This window comes from Cheilinus undulatus, linkage group 8 (genome assembly GCF_018320785.1).
Source record: "Cheilinus undulatus linkage group 8, ASM1832078v1, whole genome shotgun sequence".
Lineage (NCBI taxonomy): Eukaryota > Metazoa > Chordata > Actinopteri > Labriformes > Labridae > Cheilinus > Cheilinus undulatus.
The window spans coordinates 3,710,169-3,734,784 of NC_054872.1; the positions used below are offsets into that span (position 1 = coordinate 3,710,169).

Genomic DNA, 24,616 nt, shown 5'->3' on the forward strand with positions numbered 1-24,616 from the left:
CAACAGTGTTGGGACTCAGTCTACATGACATGAAGAAGCCTGAGTCGTGTTAGATTTGTAGAAATTTGTCTGACAAAGAGTCATAAAAACAGAAGGACTCATCTTTTTAGTAGGCCTAGCAGCACTTCACACTGAGGTATGAAAAGGACACCTCTCCTGTCTGGAAAGTCACAGTCAGGTTAGACAGAGATTGGTTCATGTTCTTACTACAGACAAACCACACCAGAGTCCAAATTAAAGCAGAGATAAACTGGTTCCAACCGTTCCTGTACCGGGTTCGATGGACAGCTTTCACACCAGCACCAGCAAACCGCACAGACTCCAGTTAATTTTCATTAACCGAACAAACAGCGTAGGTGTGACAGCACCCTGAGCATTCAGATTTACACTTGTGTAGAACTAAATGTCAGTCCATGTACTTTGTCTCAAAAAGTGACCTTTGACCTTTTATATCAGTGCATTCCTAGTTTCTGATCAGTGTAGTGTCATACATGTTGCTGATGTTGTTGTAATTTTGCCCATTTTTGCCTGTTTTTTTTTTTTTTACCATATTTCTGCACCTATTTTTGCAACTTCATTGTTGCTTTTTCTGCCACTTTGAACCAGTTGATGGTAACCTTGCAAAGCAGATGGATTCTCCCGTTTCTGTATTCCTCATTGGCGATTCCATCTTGCAAAGGTCGCGTCTGAACTGTTTGGGCCTGGTTAGAAAGTGACAGGACCAATCAGCATTGAGGAGCAGTACTTTCGGGCACGGCAGAGTCGTGACGTAAGCAAGCAGCAACAAGGGGCCGGTGTAATTATGATGGAAGACATTAGTGTAGACGCTGCTAAAGTGCCAATTTTATCAGAACTTGACGACATTTCTTCGTTAAAAGAACAAAAAACAGCAGTGAGTTGTTTTCCTTTCAAAAATGACAAAAGTTGACTGACATGTCTACAGTCGCCATGGTTCACGTTATGCAGCTCTCTATGGAGTTTACTCCACGCTAGAGGCCAAGTCAGGTGTTCTGTTGCTTTGATTGGCCTGTAAAGATGTGACAGACAGAACATTGATCCAATCAACCTCTGAGTTTTTTTCAAAGGCTCTGGCCTTTCCCAAATGCTGTCTATGAGAGGTTTACCAGAAGGGTGTGTAAAACACATCCATCTGGTGTGTCGGTTATTGTACTACAGCATAAATAATCAAATCAATTTGGAGGATTTTTGTTGCTCTGATAAGAGTGGTAATTGTTCATGTTAAAAATAAAACATGACTATCAGCTCAGCTTTACAATGGACCAAGATTTCTCTGACCTCCATGGGTGCTTCCTCTCCCCTTTACCCCCCTTATGGGCAGCCTTGCCTGAGACCATCTCAGAGCCAATCAGAGCTCAAACAACAATAACCTCAAAGAGCATGCCCATGCAGATGAAATGTGGTGTTTTTACTGAGCATGCTCAGTTCTCTGTACTCACCCCGGTATCCCTCCGGCCTCCATCTTGTTAGCCACGGTAACGTCAGTGGACCAGACGTCGTACTGCCACCGTTTCTGACCCAGAACTCCGCCCAGCACCGTCCCACTGTGGACTCCAACACGCATGTCGACATCTGTCTGAGTCTTCTCTCGGACGTACCTGTGGCAGGTGCACAAGGAAAGAAACATGATAGGCTGTGGGTGACCAATGATGTCCCATCAAACCCATTAAAACCACAATATTTAATCCTAAAGCTATTACAGTAAAAACATGCATTTATGACATTAGGTTTTCACTCCGGAGTCAGTGCTTCAGATTTACAGTTTTTCCTGTTTGTTACCAAATGTCAGACATCTTACCATATTTGGCATGATGTGCTTTTTTGAGGGGGGCTATTAATACAGTTGAATAAAATCTTAAAATAAATAAGTATGAGAAAAATATTTCATTTTTGTGTTTTTGACATTATAATCATCAGGGTTTTGCACTTAAACTGGCATTTAAAGGCTTAAATTCCTAAACATACATGAATACTTCATATTTATGATCATGTCTAAGCTAATGCAGGAAAAGTGGAGGGGGGGCACGTATGTATATTATTCTATTATTATCTATATTTGCTGCCTTTTTCAGACACGAACATCCTGATCCTATCAGTCGATTTTAGACCATCTGAAGGCTAACCACAGAAAAAGGAACTTGCTCTGGATCTTAGAGGAACTTAGAGAACTGTAAAAGTCTGAACTTCTATTTGGACTTACTTTAATTTGAAGGACAAAAAGGAACTTAAGGTGGATGATTGACTCAAATATAACCAGAGAGAAAGGAACTTGTTCTGATCTGAAAGGAAATAAGTGAACAGTAAAAAGGTAAATGTTTGATGGCGCCTGACTCGTCCACTGAGCTGTGTGAGTTTTTAAAGATAAATGAGGCACTAAGGAGCAGTGGTGGAAGTATTTTACATCACTGTGGCTGCAGGGAGAAGCTGATGTGGATTAACCAAAGACAGATTAATGAGATTAAAAACAGTGCACGAACTGTGGACCTTTATTAATCCTGATTAATGTGATTAATCCTAACATCCTGGTTAGTATTGGTCATAATGCGTTTTAATGAGCTTCCACTGGGACTGGTCTTTTGCGTAACACTAGCGCTCCCTGGTGGAGCCCCTGCAGACATGCGTGTTGAACCCTGTGTCTTGTAGCCATTCTGCACCATGCTGTGGTTGACTGTGAATAATTCTCCCATAAAGTTAATATTTATCCATGTCAGAGATGGGAGAATCTCTTACATCAATCTCAAGCATTTCTGTGAGGATACTGATTGTTATGGAGTCGTTTAGGTTCATCACATTATTATGCTATGCTACCTTAAACTTCCATGTCACTGTTGATCTTAGTTGTGCAGCTTCTGTCCCAACAGTTAGCTAAATAATGTGAACTTATTATAGTGGCTTTGAGAGTAAATTTTGTCTGGAAATGCTGACAGTGTTTTTATAAAGTTCAGACTTTGTGGAGGAGTTTACCTAAGATTTCTGGAGATTGAATTTAAACAACTCCCGTTTTTTTCCTAAAAGTGTGCAAATTAGTGGGCTCACCACGCCTTTTGACTAATAACAAAGTTTTCAGTAGGTTTTCAAAATTAAGATCTCTTCTAGCTCTACGCCAAAGTACAAGTTGAGATGAAATCCCCAGAAGTTTGAACAAATATGACCCCTGGAACAGGACCAAAACACCCTAGTTTTGGCAAATTTTTTCATGGTTTTGAGATTTATTGGGTTATATTCTGTGTTACTTAGATTTCCTGTACTCTTTGTGTTTGTTTCTTCCTCTAGTGTTCCATAGTCTTTGAGTGTTTCCCAGTCTAGTATCTAATAATGTGTTATTTTGTAATCCTTGTCCCTCCATGTGTTTGTGTTTCCTTGTTCTCCTGGTCAGTGTTTCCTGTTTTATTTTGTAGTTTGCCTTCCTTTTGTATGATCTTGTGTGGTTTTCTTCCTGCCCTTGTGTTTTTCCCTCCACCCCGATCGCCTTCACCTGTGTCTCATTTGTCACACCTGTGTCCTTGGCTACATTCACACCGCAGCCCTTAATGCTCAATTCTGATCTTTTCTCAGATCTGATTGTTTTTGTTTGCTTGTTCCCACTGCAGTCAACTTTCAAAAGATCAGATACATATCTGATTTAGAAAGTGGCCTGTATCTGATTCGAAAAGGTCAGATTCAGTGTGACTCACACTGTTCACACTGTCAGACAAAAAACAGATACGAGTCACATGTGAGCAAAAAAATCAGATTCAGGTCACTTTTAACTGCAGTGTGAATGCAGCCCTTGTGTCTGATAACCCTGTCTATTTAGTGTCTGTGTGTCTTGGTCAGTTTGTCTGTGTATCCTCAGCTTGTGTACCCCAGTTTGTGATATCTGCGCTTTGTCTTCCGTGCCTTCTAACTCCTTGTGTCTCCGGTAATTATTTTTTTTTCATAAGATTTTTGTTAGAACTTTTTGAATTTTGGATGAGTTTATTTGAATTTTACCTTTTTTGTAAATGAAACACTTGATTTTTGCTTTAGTGCCTTTGCGTTTGGGTCCTCCTTTTTGGGTTTTTACCACTTACTGACAAATTAATTCAAAATGGCAAATTCCTGTTGGAGACAGAGACATGGTCCCACTGGGTGTTTTGTAGATCTCCCCAAGCCACAGCTGCTCACCAGATTTAATCTATCTTGATAGAACTGCCTTTTGACAGTAAGCTGTAAAAGGACCAAAGATGGCACTATTGAGGCATTTACTTGGGGCCATTTTTTAAACCTCCATGACAGTGACAATCAACTAGAAGCCCGGGGGCTACATCAGGCCCCCCACAGTTTCCCATCTGGCACGCAGGAGATAAATAAATCCAGAAAATTGGAGAGGGCAAAAAATATTGCATGCTATCGTTGAACTTTTGTTCCTGAAGTCTAGAGAAACCCTTCAATCTAGCGGCTTTTTCAGACAAGAAGGACACTAGTATTTCTGAAATTTGTCATGGTAAACATATTTATTACAGTTATCTTGATGAAAATTGCAGTTTTTGCAATAGTTTTCCAAATTAGGCTCTTGAGAGTGCAATTTCCTTCTTATGAGACTTTTCACAGACCTGCATGTGTTTTTATGCCAATCATAACACAGCATACTCAGTGTTAGAAATCAAAAGGGCTCCAGAAATACACTATATTGCCAAAAGTATTCACTCACCCGTCCAAATAATTGAAATCAGGTGTTGCAATCACTTCCATGTCCACAGGTGTATGAAATCAAGCATCTAGGCATGCAGACTGTTTCTACAAACATTTGGGAAAGAATGGGTCGCTCTCAGGAGCTCAGTGAATTCCAGCGTGGTACTGTGATAGGATGCCACCTGTGCAACAAGTCCAGTGATGAAATTTCCTGGCTCCTAAATATTCCACAGTCAACTGTCAGTGGTATTATAACAAAGTGGAAGCCATTGGGAATGACAGCAACTCAGCCACCAAGTGGTAGGCCACGTAAAATGATGGAGCGGGGTCAGCGGATGTTGAGGTGCATAGTGCACAGAGGTCGCCAACTTTCTGCAGAGTCAATCGCTACAGACCTCCAAGCTTCATGTGGCCTTCAGATTAGCTCAAGAACAGTGCGTAGAGAGCTTGATGGAATGGGTTTCCATGGCCGAGCAGCTGCATCCAAGCCATACATCACCAAGTGAAATGCAAAGCGTCAGATGCAGTGGTGTAAAGCATGCCGCCACTGGACTTCAGAGCAGTGGAGACGTGTTCTCTGGAGTGACCAATTGCGCTTACACTCTGTCAATCTAATAGATCAGTCGGGGATTGGCAGTTGCCAGGAGAACAGTCACTTAAGTTCATATGAGAGTCAAGGCAGGTGAGCGAATACTTTTGGCAATGTATAGTGTATGTAGCTAAAATATGTCAACTGCCCCCTTGTGGCTGGCTGCAGTATAGATGATAGGGACTGATCTCACTGTTGAAGGCTTAAAGTTCCATTAATTTTAGAAGGTAAAAATGTCTTATTTAGACGAACATGTAGATTTTATTTTAGTTAATTTAATATCTGACTTTCACAGCATCAGTCAAGAAAAAGCTGGCCCTTGTAAAAATGGAGTTGATGAACCCTGCTCTATGAGCCTCACATTTTTTCAGAGAATTATATGCATACTAATCTCACACAAACCACTAGATGTCTTATGCCAAACAAAGCAAAATCATGATATAAATAAATAAAAACCCTTCAATAAAGGAAATAAGAAAAACAACTCTGCTCTTAACAGGGTACAGGGGTGGAATGAAATTTTAGCAACTACAGATAAAGAAAAAAATAAATTGCCCAATACTGTTACTCTAGAACTATTAAATCAAACAGGCTTTAAATATGGTTAAATTTTTACTTGAACCATATCAAAGGGCTTAAATCTGATGTATTTACTACTCTGGGTCATTTATAACAGACTAGATGTAGATTCACGTGTCTGTGCCATTTGTTGGAGTCCATCCAAAATGTTTCATCATCAACGCTCTGACCTTATTAATCCGGCTCTGGTCAGTGAGTCTAGAGTCGATAACAGAGCCCATCAGAGCGATCAATAACCAGGCTAACGCATCAAAACACACCGCTTCCCATCCCCACCCCATCCTGTACTCACGAGATGGCCTCCACCATGGCGAGGCCCATCATGATGGAGCAGGCAGCGTGATCCTCCCGGTAGTCAGGCAGACCGCAGATACAGTAGTAACAGTCGCCCAGGATCTTTATCCTCAGCTGGTGGTATTTCTATCAGAGACGGAGAGAGACAGGTGATACCTGCAGCATCATACACCTGAGGGATCCAGCTGGTCGAGGAAATAAAGAATCATTTCTTTATTGTTTTATAATCTAAACGTCTGCTCTTTGTGACTGAAATTACACTAATGGGAAGGGAAACTATCCAGCAAAGGGCTTCACTGTCCTCTAGCAGGGCTCAACAACAAACACAGAAATCTACAACAAACTGATTATTAGTTAAAAACATGCAGAAACAAATGGTTGGTAGAAAATGGTGGGTCTTAAAATGGGATGAGCTCTTCTTTAAGTATTACTGTAGGCTCTGTGATAAAGCATGGAAGTCAAAATGATTTAGATCAAATTGAAAAATCCAAATGTCTCTGTTTTATATTTTATCATGTATAATTACATGATGTGAAGTGAGACAGGGAGATGGAGACTCACAGCAGCTAGTTTGTCAAAGCGAGCAAAGAGTTCGTTCAGCAGTTTGACGAGTTCCTGAGCGCTGCAGGACGAGGACAGCTGTGTGAAACCCACAATGTCTGCAAACAGGATGCTGCATGGAAAATCACAGAAGAAGAAAGAAAAACAATGAAGTAAGCCAAAGTTACAGGAACAGAGTCCTGCAGGTATTTTACATAAAACACAGTGATAGAACATTACTTCGTTTCATAGAGTTACATGAAGCCCTACTTTCTTATGGCAGAACATGAAGCTGAGTTACCTCACTTTCTATGGCACAACGTGAAATTGAGTTACCTTACTTTCTTATGGCGGAACATGAGGCTGAGTTACCTTACTTTCTTATGGAGGAACATAAAGCTGAGTTACCTTATGTTATTATGGCAGAACATAAAGCTGAGTTACTTTATGTTATTATGGCGGAACATTAGGCTGAGTTACCTTACTTTCTTATGGCTGAACAAGAGGCTGAGTCACCTTACTTTCTTATGGCTGAACAAGAGGCTGAGTTAGCTTACATTTTCTTATGGCTGAACAAGAGGCTGAGTCACCTTACTTTCTCATGGCGCTACATGAGGCTGAGTTACCTTACTTTCTTATGGCTGAACATGAGGCTACGCTACCTTACTTTCTTATGGCAGAATGTGAGACTGAGTTACCTTACTTTTTTTATGGCGAACCATTAGGATGAGTTACCTTACGTTCTCGTGGCGGTACATATACATGGTGTTAAACTGCTGCATCTCTTTCTGACTCTGCTCTTTCTTCATGTCCTGCAGCATTTCATCAGCAATGTGCTTTGGCAGGATGGACAGCAGGAGGCGCTCCTGAGGTGGAAACAGATACAGTTTGTTTAATAAAAGGGCTTATTTATGATTTTAATAATGAAATAACATGGGACTCAAGAGCATCTTAAAGACAGTATTATTAATAAGAACACACTTTGTTTTCTGGTGATGGGGTAAACAAATTTAAAAAATGCCATCAATTACCCAATGTATCTGTCTTTACCAAAAGTTTAAAAAGTCTTTATTATTCTGGCATGTTACTTAAATAGAGAATGACAGAACATGAATTCTTAGCCAATAGTCTAGCATCACCATGACTGATCCAGCACAATGCTTTGATATGAATAAATCAGACTTAAAGAGTGCCCAACCACTGGGCTGTTCAGGGGCCCTAACATTTCTGTGGACTGGCTGTAGTCTACTGATCAGTTTTGTCTTTATATTTACAATAAAAACACTTTATTGCTCATAACTTTGGAGAAAAACGGAGGCACACAGGAGTCAGAACAGAGAGATCTACAGCAGAAGGGTGACAGACGCTCTTATCAGAGCCTGACGGCGCTCTGATTACAGCTGACACCATCTCAGGAGGACGGTTACCACGGCAACCGGCAGCCACTCTGCTGAATGCCGGTTGATTGGTCAGCAAGCCCTGATCTCCCAGCATGCACTGCTGCTACATCATCAGCAGCATGCTGAGAGTTTGCCCTACTCCTGGTTTATATCACACAAACACCACTCTCTCTCTCTCTCTCTCTATGTTTCCTGTGTGAGTCCTGCTCGCTCGCCCTCTAGGTTAACCATCTGTTCCTGTTTTAGTTGTGATGGAGAAACCCCATGGCCACAGGTGAGAGAGAGAGAGGGTGAAACAGAACGAGTTTAAACACACTGATATGACTGATGTGAAGACTCAATGAGGACAGCCAGTCAAACCAGACTCACTCCTCTGATTATTTTCACGCCAATATCAGATATTCACATCCTACTGAGAGGACGACCTCAGAGCAGACCCCTAAACCATATTATTATTTTTATATTGACCCCCTCAGGTCCTCCTCACAAACTGAGTGGGTATGCAAGAAGGAGACTAGTGAGAGAGGCCACCAAGACACCTATGACTACTCTGAAGGTGTTCCAAGCTTCAGCAGCTGAGACTCTGTAGACAACAAATGCAGGCCGGGTTCTTCAGCAGTCAAAGCTTTATGGGAGAGTGGCAAAGAGAAAGACACTGTTGAAGAAAACTCAAATTCAGTCTGGACAAGAGTTCACCAAAAGGCATGTGGGAGACTCCATGATCAAAAGGAAGAAAGTTCTTTGGTCTATTGAGACCAAAATGATGCTTTTTGGCATCCCCACTTGGAAGCGCAGTGGTAGCAGCATCATGCTGTTGGGATGGCTCTCTGCAGCCAACCCTGGAAGGCTTGTAAAGGTAGAGGGTAAAATGAAAGCAGCAGAATATAGCAAAATCCTGGAGGATAATCTTCTTCAATCTGCTAAAGAACTACAGCTTGGGAGAAGATTTATTTTCCAGGAAGACAATGAGCCAACGCATCCAGAGAAAGCTACATAGAAATGGTTTAAAGACAACAAGGAGAATGTTCTGGAGTAGTTGGGTCAAAGCCCAGACCTCAATCCAACAGAAAAATTCGTGGATGGACTTGAAAAGGGCTGTTCATGCCCAATCCCCATGCAGTCTGACAGAGCTTGAGCAGTTCAGCAAAGAAGAATGGAGTAAAAGTTGCAGTGTCGGTCACCTATTTCACTTTACATATTTTCATTTAATTGACATTACTTTGTAGGAATCTGTTTTGAGGTTTCAGTATTTTTTTTCTAAAAAGCTCATGGCCATCACAGCCCAAACCGCATCACTACTAGCTGACCCACCCTTCATACATTAGGCTCCATCTAGTGACAACACTGATGCTACAGACCCTACCATGTGGCCCCTAATGGCCTCGAATGGCCGCGAATGGTCATATCAAACCACAGACAACATCATCATCCCACCTGGACTGAGGAGAAAAAGACCTGGACCTTTGTGGTCTCAGTGGTCCAAAGTCCTGTTTTCAGATTAAACTAAATTAAGCACTTCATTTGCAAATCCAGGTCCCAGAGTCTGGAGGAAGGTCAGCTGCTGCTGGTCCACTGGTCTTTATCAAGTCCAGAGTCAACGCTGTTGGCCATCCAGTAGATTTAAGAACACTTCATGCTTCCATCTGCTGAGAAGCTTTATGGACTGATTCCCTTTTCACCTGTTTATAGTCAAGCCAGAACTACCAGAAACTGGTTAACTGACCATGGTATTACTGTGTCTGATTGGCCAGCCAACTGGTCTGACCTGAACCCCGTAGAATATCTCTGGAGGATGAGAGACACCAGACTCAACAACGCAGACGTGCTGAAGGCTGCTATCAGAGCAACCTGGGCTTCATAATACCCCAGCAGGACCACGGACTGATCGCCTTCATGGCATGGCAGAGATGCAGGAATTCATAAACAGGAGCTCCAACTGATTAATAAGTCATATATAAATATGAACATAGTTTTCAGAAGGTCAACATTTCTGTTTAATAAATCCTTTTAACTGGTCTTATGTAATATTCTAATTGTATGAGAAACTGAATTTTGGGTGTTTGTTAACTCTAATCATCAACAAAAAAGAAATACAGAGATTACATTTTTCACTCTGAGTGCGATGAATCAATATAATAAATGCTCTGTTAATGTTCTGTTATAATGTTGTTGAGTGGATAATGTTGTACTGTCCTGTTATCATTGTCATGTGTCTGACCTGCTGCTGGCTCTGCTCCTCCAGGTTCAGTTTGACCTCCAGAGACTGTCTGGCCTCCAGGAATGCTTTCCGATGTTTTCTGTCAGCCATGTAGTACGACATGATGCCGACCGTGATGGAGCATACGTAGATCACCATGTTAGCCATCAGCTGGAAGAAAACATGGGGTGGGGTGGGGGGGGGGGGGTGATCAATTTTTAATGAAAGAGGGGCATTATTGTTCTTTATCTGATTAAACATGGTCAGTAAATAAAAACACATTAGTGACATAACCCTTTTTCTTATATATTTGGATTTACTAATCCATTTTACTACACAGTAATCCACCACACTGACGAAAAGACATTTGGGGGCTTTGAGAGCCTTGAACCTTGATAGTGGACCCAAAAACCTGCAGTCATGTGTATGGTAGACAGGACAAGATTTACAGCTGATACATTCTGATATTTACAGCTGACTTATTCTGATATTTACAGCTAATATATTCTGATATTTACAGCTGACTTATTCTGATATTTACAGCTAATATATTCTGATATTTACAGCTGACTTATTCTGATATTTACAGCTAATGTATTCTGATATAGCTGATATATTCTGATATTACAGCTGATATATTCTGATATTTACAGCTAATATATTCTGATATTTACTGCTAATACATTCTGATATTTACAGCTGATATATTCTGATATTTACAGCTAATATATTCTGATATTTACAGCTGATATATTCTGATATTACAGCTAATATATTCTGATATTACAGCTTATATATTCTGATATTTACAGCTAATATATTCTGATATTTACAGCTAATACATTCTGATATTTACAGCTGATATATTCTGATATTTACAGCTAATATATTCTGATATTTACAGCTGATATATTCTGATATTACAGCTAATATATTCTGATATTACAGCTTATATATTCTGATATTTACAGCTAATATATTCTGATATTTACAGCTGATATATTCTGATATTACAGCTTATATATTCTGATATTTACAGCTAATATATTCTGATATTTACAGCTGATATATTCTGATATTACAGCTGATATACTCTGATATTACAGCTAATATATTCTGATATTTACAGCTAATATATTCTGATATTTACAGCTAATATATTCTGATATTTACAGCTGATATATTCTGATATTACAGCTGATATATTCTGATATTACAGCTAATATATTCTGATATTTACAGCTAACATATTCTGATATTTACAGCTGATATATTCTGATATTTACAGCTGATATTTTCAGCTAATATATATTCTGATATTTACAGCTCATATACAGTGCCTTGATAAAGTATGTGCCCCCTTTCTGATTCTGATTCCTTGCATATTATCACATTTGAATGATTCAAATCATCAAACCAATTTTAACTCCTCACAAAGACAACCCAAACAAATGCAAAATGAAGTTTTTAAATACATATACAGTGCTTAACAAATGTATTAGACCACCCTTACCCTAACCAAAGTAAGGTTTATGCCACAGCTGCCCTAAATTAACAGCACTGGTAATTACCAAAAGCATGTTTTATGTTTCTGCAATAGTTAATACATCAGTATGTAGAAGCTCTTTAACCCAAATGATATTTTTAATACTATAATATAATTATTATTGTTATCCATAAATTTTCAAATTTACTGATTTACAAAAAAACTGAAAAACTAGTAAAGCACAATATTATTTATTGATTAATATGTTAAATTACAGTCATTTACTTGCATTCCTGAACAGACCAATTAGTTTTAGTGGTTGAATGTTATGCTTGATTCATTTCTGACGTCTCAGAGAAGCCCAGTGAGCCAGCTCAAATTAGGGTGAATTCAGTCTGAAATCCCTCATTCCTGTTCAAAATGGTGAAACGTGGAGAGCTCACTGAAAATGAAAGAGTCCGCAATAAAGCACTTCATGATGCTGGATGGTCTCTGAGACAAATATGACAGGTGGTTTAATAAATTTGTTAAGCACTGTATATATCCATGTAGATGTAATTTACAGTTAATGAAACCTGATATTAACGGCTCATATAGACTGATATTAACAGCTCATATAAACTGATATTTAAAGCTGATATAGACTGATATTTACAGCTCATATAGACTGATATTTACAGCTCATATAGACTAACATTTACAGCTCAAATAGACTGATATTTACAGCTCATATAGACTGATATTTACAGCTCATATAGACTGATATTTACAGCTCATATAGACTGATATTTACAGCTCATATAGACTGATATTTACAGCTTATACAAACTGATTTTAACAGCTCGTATAGACTGATACTGACAGCTCATACAGACTGATATTTACAGCTCATATAGACTGATATTTACAGCTGATATAGACTGATATTGACAGCTCATACAGACTGATATGTACAGCTCATATAGACTGATATTTACAGCTGATATAGACTGTAATTAACAGCTCATATAGACTGATATTTACTGCTGATATAGACAGGTATCTACAGCTCATATAGACTGATATTAACAGCTCAAATAGACTGATATTAACAGCTCAAATAGACTGATATTTACAGCTCAAATAGACTGATATTTACAGCTCAAATAGACTGATATTTACAGCTCATATAGACTGATATTAACAGCTCAAATAGACTGATATTAACAGCTCAAATAGACTGATATTTACAGCTCAAATAGACTGATATTTACAGCTCATATAGACTGATATTTACAGCTCATATAGACTGATATTTACAGCTGATATAGACTGATATTGACAGCTCATACAGACTGATATGTACAGCTCATATAGACTGATATTTACAGCTCATATAGACTGATATTAACAGCTCATATAAACTGATATGTACAGCTCATATAGACTGATATTTACAGCTCAAATAGACTGATATTTACTGCTGATATAGACAGGTATCTACAGCTCATATAGACTGATATTTACAGCTCATATAGACTGATATTAACAGCTCAAATAGACTGATATTTACAGCTCAAATAGACTGATATTTACAGCTCATATAGACTGATATTTACAGCTCATATAGACTGATATTTACAGCTCATATAGACTGATATTTACAGCTCATATAGACTGATATTTACAGCTCGTATAGACTGATATTTACAGCTGATATAGACTGATGTTGACAGCTCATACAGACTGATATGTACAGCTCATATAGACTGATATTTACAGCTCATATAGACTGATATTGACAGCTCATACAGACTGATATGTACAGCTCATATAGACTGATATTTACAGCTCATATAGACTGATATTTACTGCTGATATAGACAGGTATCTGCAGCTCATATAGACTGATATTTACAGCTCATATAGACTGATATTAACAGCTCAAATAGACTGATATTAACAGCTCAAATAGACTGATATTTACAGCTCATATAGACTGATATTTACAGCTCATATAGACTGATATTTACAGCTCATATAGACTGATATTTACAGCTCATATAGACTGATATTTACAGCTGATATAGACTGATATTGACAGCTCATACAGACTGATATGTACAGCTCATATAGACTGATATTTACAGCTCATATAGACTGATATTGACAGCTCATACAGACTGATATGTACAGCTCATATAGACTGATATTTACAGCTCATATAGACTGATATTTACTGCTGATATAGACAGGTATCTACAGCTCATATAGACTGATATTTACAGCTCATATAGACTGATATTAACAGCTCAAATAGACTGATATTAACAGCTCAAATAGACTGATATTTACAGCTCATATAGACTGATATTTACAGCTCATATAGATTGATATTTACAGCTCATATAGACTGATATTTACTGCTGATATAGACAGGTATTTACAGCTGATATAGACTGATATTTACTGCTGATACAGACAGGTATCTACAGCTGATATAGACTGATATTTACAGCTCATATAGACTGATTTTTACAGCTCATATAGATCGATATTTACAGCTCATATAGACTGATATTTACTGCTGATATATACTGATATTAACAGCTCATATAGACTGATATTAACAGCTCATACAGACTGATATTTACTGCTGATATAGACTGATATTTACAGCTGTTATAGACTGATATTTACAGCTCATATAGAGTGATATTTACTGCTTATATAGACTGATATTTACAACTGATACAGATTGATTTTTACAGCTGAAATAGACTGATATTTATACCCAATATTGGTGTGTGTGGTGAGTGTGTGCCAGGTATATCAGGTATCATTGTGGTTGTATTCTTTTCAAATTAAAATATCAGATGGCTGGATTATATACATATACACACCATCTCTTTGTCCGTCTCTTACCTGCCGACCCAGTGCTGCTCCTTGGACTTCCTCCTGCTGCTGCTGAGCAATGGTGACGCCCAGCACCAAGGTGTGGACCCCGCAGGACACCGTAGTGATGAGGACAATGGGCGTGAGCCTGAGCGGCAGCGTGAGGAAGAAGGAGAAGCAGAAGAAGGCCTGCCAGCCCACTGTATCCGACGCCTGGTGGAAGCGGGCGTAGCTCAGACCCAGGTAGCAGAAGATCTGTGCAGCGATGAGCACCCACAGGGCATAGGGCACAACCCGCCGGGTCAAACGGTCTGGCAGCAGCCCAAAGCGACACAGCAGGTAGAGGAGGATGTCTGCTGCCAGCCCCAGAGACGCCACAAGCACAGAGGCCAGTTTATCAGAGGTGTAGATGACGGCACACATGACGATGACGTAGCTGTCAAAGAGCGCGGCGAACACCACCAGCACCAGCAGCGTCTCGTGCCTCTGCCTCCTGAAGTAGGTCTGGTACAGGTTCTCCAGAGACTCGGGGGCGAAGGTCAGCCTCATGAAGCGTGGTAGGCATAGGCAGCAGCCTGAGCTCCGCACCGTCACCTCGTGGGTCCGGCCCACCGCCTGCCCAGGGTCAGAAGGCAGTGTGACTGAGCAGTCCGCCGAGTACTCTGCGGAGTACTCAGGCTCAGAGAAGGCTCTGTTCCGAGGCATCATGGGAAATTTAAGACGAGTATGGGCGAGTGTAGCGTGAAGTCTCAGCTGAGCATCACCTCTGCGTCTGTGCTGAGCTCCTCCGTCTCCGTCTGGGCACCGACATCAATCAGAGTGCCGTGCCTGTCTCTATCACTGTGACTGCTCCGTCTGAAGCCGCTCGCATCATCAGTGCTGCCTGACACGCTCAGATAGGACACGCCTCCTCACACCCGGCTCCCCCCGTGTCCAGCCGTGCAGACGTCAGCCCACCCCTCCTTCTGCGGCCCCAGCCGTCCTCACACATGACAGAGCAGTGACCCTCTGCACAGCTCTGCTCCTCACATCACCTACAGAGGGCAACGTAGAACAAAGTTTAATAAGACAGATGCCGTTTATGATAGTAGAGTTAGAGATCAGAACTCAACATATACTGAGCACAGCAAGCAGAGGCCAAATAATCAGAGACTGATATGATCACTCTATCACTACAGATTTAGAACAGGATACCAGGGACATAAATATAAAAGTCCTAGAACCACAATCCTGGACAATTAACCTTCACTTACATGCAAAACTGCAAGAAAATTCCTTCACACTTTAAAAAATGCATTTGACATTTGAAACATGTCAGAAGTTTTTACAATTTTTACAACTTAGCCAAACAACAGACATTCTAGACATCCACTTCCGGGATGTTTTGTTTTCAGAAATCACAAACAAGCTGGAAACATTGCCAATGCTTTTGTGCAGGATGTTGCCTGCAACTGTTGGCAGATTCATTCCACATTCATTCATATTGATCAGCCAAATAAAAAATATTGTTTAATTTAAAAACACATGGTATCAAAAGTATCTGCACTCTGAGAAAATGATAAAGTTTTTTTTTTCACCTAGCCAGATTTATTATTTGGAAATAATTTTAAATCCCCTTCCACTCAAATCTATTTTTAGTCTCAGGAAGTTTGTACCCTGTATGTTTAAGAAACATAGGCGAGACATCAAACTTTGACAGACTAGCACAGCCTTGTCCTGTGAGTTTTGTTTACGTGCAGAAAAAGGTATGTTTTCCAAAATAGTCATCTCAATCCTCTCTTTCTCATGGAAAATATTTGTGCTAAGATTCATAGCTCTTCCCATGTTTTAAAAAGAACCCTGCATGATCAGACAACTTGTTGGATAGATATTTCTACATCTCATGTGTATATTGAACTAAAAAACTCAATAGATATCTGCATTTTGAGTAAATCGAGTTTAAAAACTCACCAGGAAGCCGCTATGTTTTGGTCTACACTGGCAGGTGTGGTCACGGTGCCACAGCGCTCCTATGCAGTAACCGCTGTTTCAGACTGGCAGCCAATGTTAGGGCTGCAACTCAGATATTCTTATGCATGGAGAATTTTAAAATTTGAGGTCTCTTCTATTTCTTCTTGCAACCATGAGCAGTTATCTGTCTATCCAAATTCAGAGCCATATTTACCTTGTTGTAGCAAACATTTACGTCCACATCTGTAGAATGTTTGAAATCTGTTTCTTGATGAACCAGATGAAGACCACAAGCTAAAATGTGTCCATTTAATAAAGTTGTTCCCAAACTATTTATGAAGCTTTCTGTTTCCACACAGTTCAAAATGTTGCAGATAAAGAAAAACACAGTACCAAAACGCTTTTCAAAGCAAAAGCCCACTTTCGCATTTCTTTGGAGAAACTCCCTTTGTTTGTACATAATGCTTTTTTTTTTTTTTTTTTTTAAAGCTACCAGTACGCTTCCGCTATACACTGAATCCAGTCACTTGTAAGCAGTTTTATTGAGGTCAAACTTAAGAGGAATGACTTTGACAGCAGGGAGACAAAACCAACACACAGAAAACTTGTGTCTGGTATGAATGCTATTATGGCAGCAACAGCTGCAAGCAGAAAAACACACTGACAGTCTGGAAACCAGTTACTGCATAGGAACGGCGAGGAGCACTCTGACTGATGTCACACACTTCCGCCCAAAACATGGCGGCCTCCTGGTGAGTATATAAACTCTAATTAATTCAAAATGCAGATATCTAGGATATCTATTGAGTGTTTTTAGTTCAATATAAATATGAGATACAAATATCTATCCAACAAGATGAACTTGTCTGATCATAGAGGGTTCATTTTAAGACTTAGAGAAACAACTTCCTGTTTCATGGCGAACAAAAAATTGCAATGGATGTGGTTTTTAACGTGACTCACGCTGACTTGAGCCCATTGGTAGTTTTTAAAAAGGCTATGACAAACAACAATGACCACAACTTTTCTATCTTCATGTCATATTTGTGGGAAATTTTTACAGAGATTTTAACTTTCCATAAATGGAATAAATCCTGCATATATATAAGTTATTACATTTATGGTTAGTTTATTATGTTTGTACTATAACATCAAAAGATTTCTATCAACTTTTTGGGTCTTACAAACATATTTCAGGTTAAAGAAATCTTGCACCTTCTGTTTTAAAAATCACAGATCGCAGTTTGAGCTAATGCTGATGAATTTCTCAGCGTTATTTTAAATTAGAAGCTTTGGACTGAACTCTCTTTCTTTTTTGTAATTTTTTGTTTATTTAGAAAAGCGATTGTTCCAGAACTTCCTTTATGGGCACAATTTAATTTCCACACCTTGACTGTGGTTGAGTAAATGCTCATTGCTAATCTGGTTTTTTGTTGGGATAATGCAGCAAAGAACAATCAGAACAAGTGGGCGGAGGAGAGGGCTTGCTCTATTTCTTCTGATGTCAGGAAATAAAAACACCATAAAGTACACGACCTGAGCAGAAATTTACACCGCAGATATTGTTTCAAACTAGGGCTGGGCAATCAATCGAAAATCATATTATGGCCTGCTGCAATTTTAAAATTGCAGAGGGTGCAATATGTCTATGACCTGAAATTTGTGTTAAAATAGCAGTTTTTAACTTTTTTTGCAGCAGAGATGTTATCCATGACATATCATGCAATCATTCAAGTGCCACTTTTTAGAATAGTCAACAAAAAAAATCCTACCTTCTTAATTTTTGCACTTATTTTCTTGTTAGATATGAGAATGACAAAACCCCTTTGATGCAACAATTCATATCCAATTGGTAATATGAGTCAAAATCATCAGAAAGGGATATTTTTAAGGAATTGTTCAACCCTATTTAAATAAAAAAGAAAGATAAGAAATAATCATGTATCAAATCGCAATACTGGGGGTAAAAATCACAATTAGATTATTTTCTGAAATTCTTCAGCCCTATTTCATACTACATTTATATTCAATTTACAGATTTGAACTCTCTTTCTTTCTCATGCAACCACCTCATCACAACATGAACTGGGAAAGGTAAACCCAAAATCTACCAAAACCTCCTGAGATTCAAGAATAATCCGGCCTACTCTGCTTTTTAGTCTACAGGTCTTTGAGTTTCTGTTTCAGGCCCTGTCCACACGGAGACAAATTCAGGAGTAAACGCAAAAGGTTTTTTTGATGTATCAGCGTTTCATCCACACTGAAATGGCATTTTGGGAGGCCGTAAATGGTTCTTTTTGAAGCCAGTCCCAGAGTGAACAAATCTGTAAGCACTGTTTCGTCTCCATGTGGGCGGCCAACCGCATCTTTCATAAAACAATTACATCACACATAGCGTAGGCCACTTACCCAGCATGCACATATCAAACCAAACAACAAAAACGAAACGGAAATATATCATTTTCGTCTCTGTGTGGACAAAACCTCAGGAAACAGATGTAGTTTTATCAAAGTCCTGGTGCTTGTTGCATTAAATCAGTTGGTAAAATAATAATCCAGTTGTGATTTATTGATATCAATCAGTGTTAATTTCATCCACTAAAACTATGACTAAAAATGTTCATCGACAGCCTTTTTTTCCATGACAAAAACTACACTTACAATAATAGATCTGTGATGACTAAAAATGACAAAAACTAAGTTTAGTTTTCATCAAGATGACTAAAACTAGACTAAAATTTAATCTATTTTTCATTGGACATTCAAAATCTGTGATATTTCTCCACTGTGGGTAAATCAATGCATCTGTAGCTATTCTGTCTCTCATCTGTAGAAAGCAGGGACCCCAGGGTTAGCAGAGTGCAGAGAACACACTACCATGATTTGGTACCAGATTTATGGACTAAAACTAGACTAAAATGTTTTTGAGTTTTCACTAAACTAAAAAGGATAGACATGTGACTAAAACTTAAAGGCATTTCACCTGAGACTGAGACTAAAATCAAAAATAGCTGCCAAAATTAACACTGCTATCGGTACATTTGTTGGATCAGTAGCATTAGTGCTGGCATCCTTACTAACAATTGCCTCATTCTGGAGCTAAAGAGTGTGAAGTTTTTATTAGGTTCTGATGATGAAATGATTTATTGAAACTACTTTTATCTTGTGCCAGCATTTTATACACTTTTAACCAATTTCACTGCTTTTCACTCATTTGCGACTGCTTTTAGCCATTTTTAGCCATTTTTTGCCCTTTCTTTTTCCAGTTTTGGCCACTTGTTGCTGGTTTAAACCCATTTTTTTAACCTAACTTCTCCAATGCTTTTCCATTAAGTTGTCTCAGTTTCTTCTACTTTGTTGTCTGGCATCCTGATGTTTGTGCTCATCATGGCTTTGCTTTAAAGTCTAACATTACTTTCCTGATTGTTTATATTAGTGTGCTCATCCACATTGTTAACATTACCAATAAAAAGGAATTTCTGCTTTAGGTAAAGGGGTTAACATTTTGAAAGAGGTTAGACTGTAGCACAGATAAATAAAACCACTGTTAGGTTCTGTGTTGCTTTGATCAGAGAGGTTATTATTCAGGTTATAGATAAAATATGGTTATTAAAGCTGAACTTCACAGTGTGATTCCACTGCTGACCTCTCCTCTATGGCCGGCCTTGGTTTGTTGTACAGAACTTTTACATTTTGAGGTTTTCCTCCCTCGAGTGTTTCCAGTAAAATCAAAACAGCAGAAGTCTCTGACATTAAACACTGAATACTTCCTGTTTCCACTTCTGCAGCTTCTGATGCTTCATTGGCCTCCACATCTGTCTCAGGAAATACATCAGTGAACTATTGATCCCTAAATAACAAAGACTGAAAAATGATCTATTAAAACCTGACAACCCCATTAGACCAGCTTTATTTAAAGGGCTTACCTTCTCTCATAAGGATTTTTTCTGGTTGCTCTAAATGAGATAAGAGTTAAATTATGCGTTTGGTCTTGAAGCAGACAACAGAAGATGACTAAATCCGTCAGTATTTGGCTCTAAATTCGCAGATAAATGTGATTTAACGCTGTTTGAGGATGGCCGGTGTTTGGTTGAAGGTTTGAGGCTGAAACTGGAACAATCCTGAGGCTGAGCAGAGACATGGAGGAGAGAGAGAGGATGTTTGCAGGCCTACAGGTTGTTCTCTCTCATACAGGCTCATGTATGATCCGGTTTACATGTGATCAGGTCTGGTGTTAAACCCCGATCAGAGCCGTTCAGATCTGCTGATGGAGGATCAATGACCGGGCACTTTAACGGCTGTTTGCCCCTCTGAGCTCTAATCTGTTTACTCTGGCTCTAATCGGATTATTAATCCGATCATCTGCCCTGCAGCCCCCTCTCTCTCTTCTCCAGGTGTGTCAAACAGGTAAATAATCCCCCCTGATGTTCTCACCGTGTTCAGACAGATGTCGTCTCCTCTCTCAGCTCTGTCCAATCACAGCTCCGCGTTTGTCCTCAGTCCAGGGAAAACACGAACAACAGTCAATCACTTTCAGGATAAAATCATCGGTTAATCGATTTTTCTTTCAGAAGAATCAGAACCCACACGCTCCGAGCTCCCGGTGTGTGTGGTTCTCGGTGTTTTCCGCAGGAGAAACGGAACACGTTCACCGTCAATTCACACGTCGTAATAACGGTGGGACTTCCGGTACCTTTCAGAATAAATGGCTTTCAGTCTTTTTCAGGAAAAAGGGAAAATAATGTACGGCGGCCCTGCAGGAACTATGCACAAATATTTTAAGATCTAAAAATAAATCACTGGATGTGAAATGTGTCATTGAATGAAAAAATAGAGAGAGAGACAATCATAAGAGAATAAACAAATGAACACATAAATAAATACACGTTATAAAAGAATAAATGAACAACCTTATACATTCTGCAAAATATTTCATTAACTGCATAATGTAAAAATGAATAAAACTTTCACTCTCAACAAAAAAGTGTGACAAAAATATTTTAGATCCCGCAAAAAAGGACAAAAAATGTTAGTTAAAATACACCAAAATATTTCACCCACAACATAAATATTCAACTGAATGAGAAACAAACTATATTTATAATAGTGTGTTTTTCTAAAGCAAAAATACAACAAAGTATTAAGCCCACATCAAAAAACAAATTCTACCCCCTGCAAAACAATATTTTTCTTGCTGCAAAATGCAAAAAAAAATAGTTTATTTCACAAAAAAACATTCTTAACACAAGGAGTTTATCTGACGATAGAAATAAACAAAAATATTTAAACCACAAAACAAAATATTTCACTTAATCGACACAATATTATACCGCTGAAAAAATACGTAATTACAAAAATACATAAAAATCAGGCTATTTAGCTCCCAAAGAGTGATATTTCCCCCAAATAAATGCAAAGGGCTTGATTTTTGCCGACAAACTTCTTTGGTATTTTTTTCCAGGGTGTGTGAGGAAAAAACAATGTTGAAATGTAAATGAACACTGTATTTCTAACTTTAAAGGATTGCAAACCCAATTCAAGTAAATTTTAGCTTCTATTGTCAACCTGAATCATATGTTTGAAAATTATGACCAGTGAAACTTTAGAGTGGCAAGTCACTTTGAAAAACGTCTAGCCACCGTGGCTGGTGAGCATAAAGGATAATGTTGAGCCCAGCAAACACCTCACTCAGGTGTCTTTTTTGCGGTGGTAACCACTGAATTATTTCCATATTTCTGCTCTGCTTTTTGAGGGGAAATCTGGATTTGAAATTTTTGGTCTAAAGGCTCATAAATGTGAGAATCTGTTAAAGCTGTTAACAAACATTTTTAAAAATGATTATTAATATTTTCGGTAAAAACAAAAAAATCAACTCAAAAACTTTTTTTTTAACATCCCTGATGGTGAAGAATACTGATTGGCTGAGAATAACAGATTTGTGCCTGTGAACTTCACTGAGGAGTCAGCTGGTGTCTTGTGTTATTTTAAACCATCTGATAATAAAACGTTTTCATTAGAGCTCTTCCTTTTTACTGATTGTTTTAAAAGGAGTAAAGGTGGATTTTATGACACATTAATTACCATGCTTTTATTTTGAAGGTCAACACCGTCACGTTTTCATATTAACGCTGCTGTTTCCGGTCTATCTTGACGTTCCTCTTCTCCGTGTCCACAGTCCCCCCCCTTTAACCCCCTACCCCCTCAGCCCTGCCTCCCTCGGCTCTCAGGACGTCAGGATGTGACGTAGCCACTAAGAGAAGAAGAAGAGGGTCAGCTCTGTTAATAATCAGTCTGTAAACAAAGATGGCTGCCTCTGTGCTCACTGGTTACCATGGCAACTGATGGTTCCCTGTGATTGGACAGCAGAGACGTTTAAAGGTTTAGAGTCATCATGACAAATATGTATAACCCCAGTTCCAAAAAAGTAGGGACAGGGCAATAAAAGGCTAGAAAAGTAAGTGGTGAGAATTTTCAACTAATTAGGTTAATTTTTCAACAGGTGAGAGGAGAGACTGTGTGTCAAAGGAGCATTTTAGAGAGGCAGAGTCCCTCAGAAGTAAACATGGGCAGAGGTTCTCTAATCTGTTCTCCTGGCTCAGTTCTAAAGCCTGCATCTCTGATGGTATGGGGGTGCATTAGTGCCTATGGCGTGGGCAGCTCTAACATCTGGAAAGGAACTATCAATGCTGAAAAGTAGAGAGAGTTTTTAGAAAAAAATATGCTCCCACCCAGACAACATCTTTCTCAGGAAAGGCTTTGACTACTGCAGCAAGTCAATGCTGAAACCACATACCACATCCATCACAACAGCATGGCTTCACTGTAGAAGAGTCCGGGTCCTGAACTGGTCTGCCTGCAGTCCAGACCTTGCACCAATAGAAAACATTTGGAGCATCAGAGAAGGAAAATCCAGCAAAGAAGACCCAGGACCGTTGAGCAGCTAGAATCCTACATCATCAAGGAATTTGGTTACAGGCGCCAAGGGTTAAAACTGCACATCTCATAAAGGTCGAACATTATATAAAACATATGTTTAATAATTCTTGATTGTGATTGGTCAGAGCCATCACCCATGGCAACTGGTCAGTATAATTTCCTGACTACATGGTGTGTTGAATTCTTTCATGAACTTTAGATTCAGTCTGAAGGGATGGAACAGGAAATTGAAATGATAATAACACACTTGAATAAAAGATATCAGATTTGATTTCATCAGGTATCATTGAAATGTCTCTCAGAACTCAGAAGATGTTCAGATAGTCAGTGACCAATCAGAAAGAGTCTTACTGATCATCATTTTAACAGAATTTTAGAGATGATTGTTCAGAATGTCCGCTGAAGTTTAAGCCCTTTGATAATAATGTTTGGAGTATTTGCTATGAAAATTAAAAAAAAAAAAAAACATCATCATCATTATCTTCATCATCATCATCATCCTCATTATCATCACCACTATCATCATCATCATCATCCTCATTTCCATCTTCCTCATCATCCTCACCAATCACAAACCTCTTTATCCTCGTCCTCCCGACCTCTTAAAAACAAAGACTACCAGTCCTGCTCTCCTTCACCACTCAGCCAGTGTTTATGTTCATAAAATAAAGTGTTCTCTGGTTTATATAAAGTTAATCAGATATGACAATATTGTCACTACCACTACTACATCTGTAGGCATAATAACGACCTGTTTGATCCCTCGGGCTTGGATCACGCTCAGTTCATCTGCTTCTTTTTATTCTCTCTTCTTTGATTAATGAACATTTCCATAAAGCGTGATATTAATCTGTTCATTGGCAGTTTCCTAGAAATCATCACGAGTCTTTCTTTTTTTTGGACCTGTTAACAAAATGAAGAGGAGAATTATTTTAATCCCACTAGGATACCAGACCACCGCGGTTATTTCTTAGAAACACTTTGACGCTCCATGTGATACTATCGCAGGAATTACAGGAAATTCATGAATCCTGCTGGTTTCAAATAAAGATAATTTGATTTTATGTTTCATTGACGCGGTGTGGAGATGGTTGGAACGT

General features: G+C 38.9%; 1 protein-coding gene across 1 annotated transcript in view; it reads right to left on the minus strand.

Moving 5' to 3' along the window:
• The window catches only part of adcy3a (adenylate cyclase 3a), a 45,196-nt gene extending 24,053 nt beyond the window's left edge, over nt 1-21,143 (minus strand). The window contains exons 1-7 of the mRNA XM_041792571.1: nt 21,015-21,143; nt 14,661-15,664; nt 10,292-10,441; nt 7,409-7,539; nt 6,695-6,806; nt 6,132-6,259; nt 1,458-1,616 (exon numbers count right to left, since the gene is read on the minus strand). Coding sequence (XP_041648505.1) covers nt 1,458-1,616; nt 6,132-6,259; nt 6,695-6,806; nt 7,409-7,539; nt 10,292-10,441; nt 14,661-15,338 — 1,358 coding nt within the window. The 5' untranslated portion in view covers nt 15,339-15,664; nt 21,015-21,143. The remainder of the gene's footprint in view (nt 1-1,457; nt 1,617-6,131; nt 6,260-6,694; nt 6,807-7,408; nt 7,540-10,291; nt 10,442-14,660; nt 15,665-21,014) is intronic.
• Nucleotides 21,144-24,616: the final 3,473 nt, after the last annotated feature.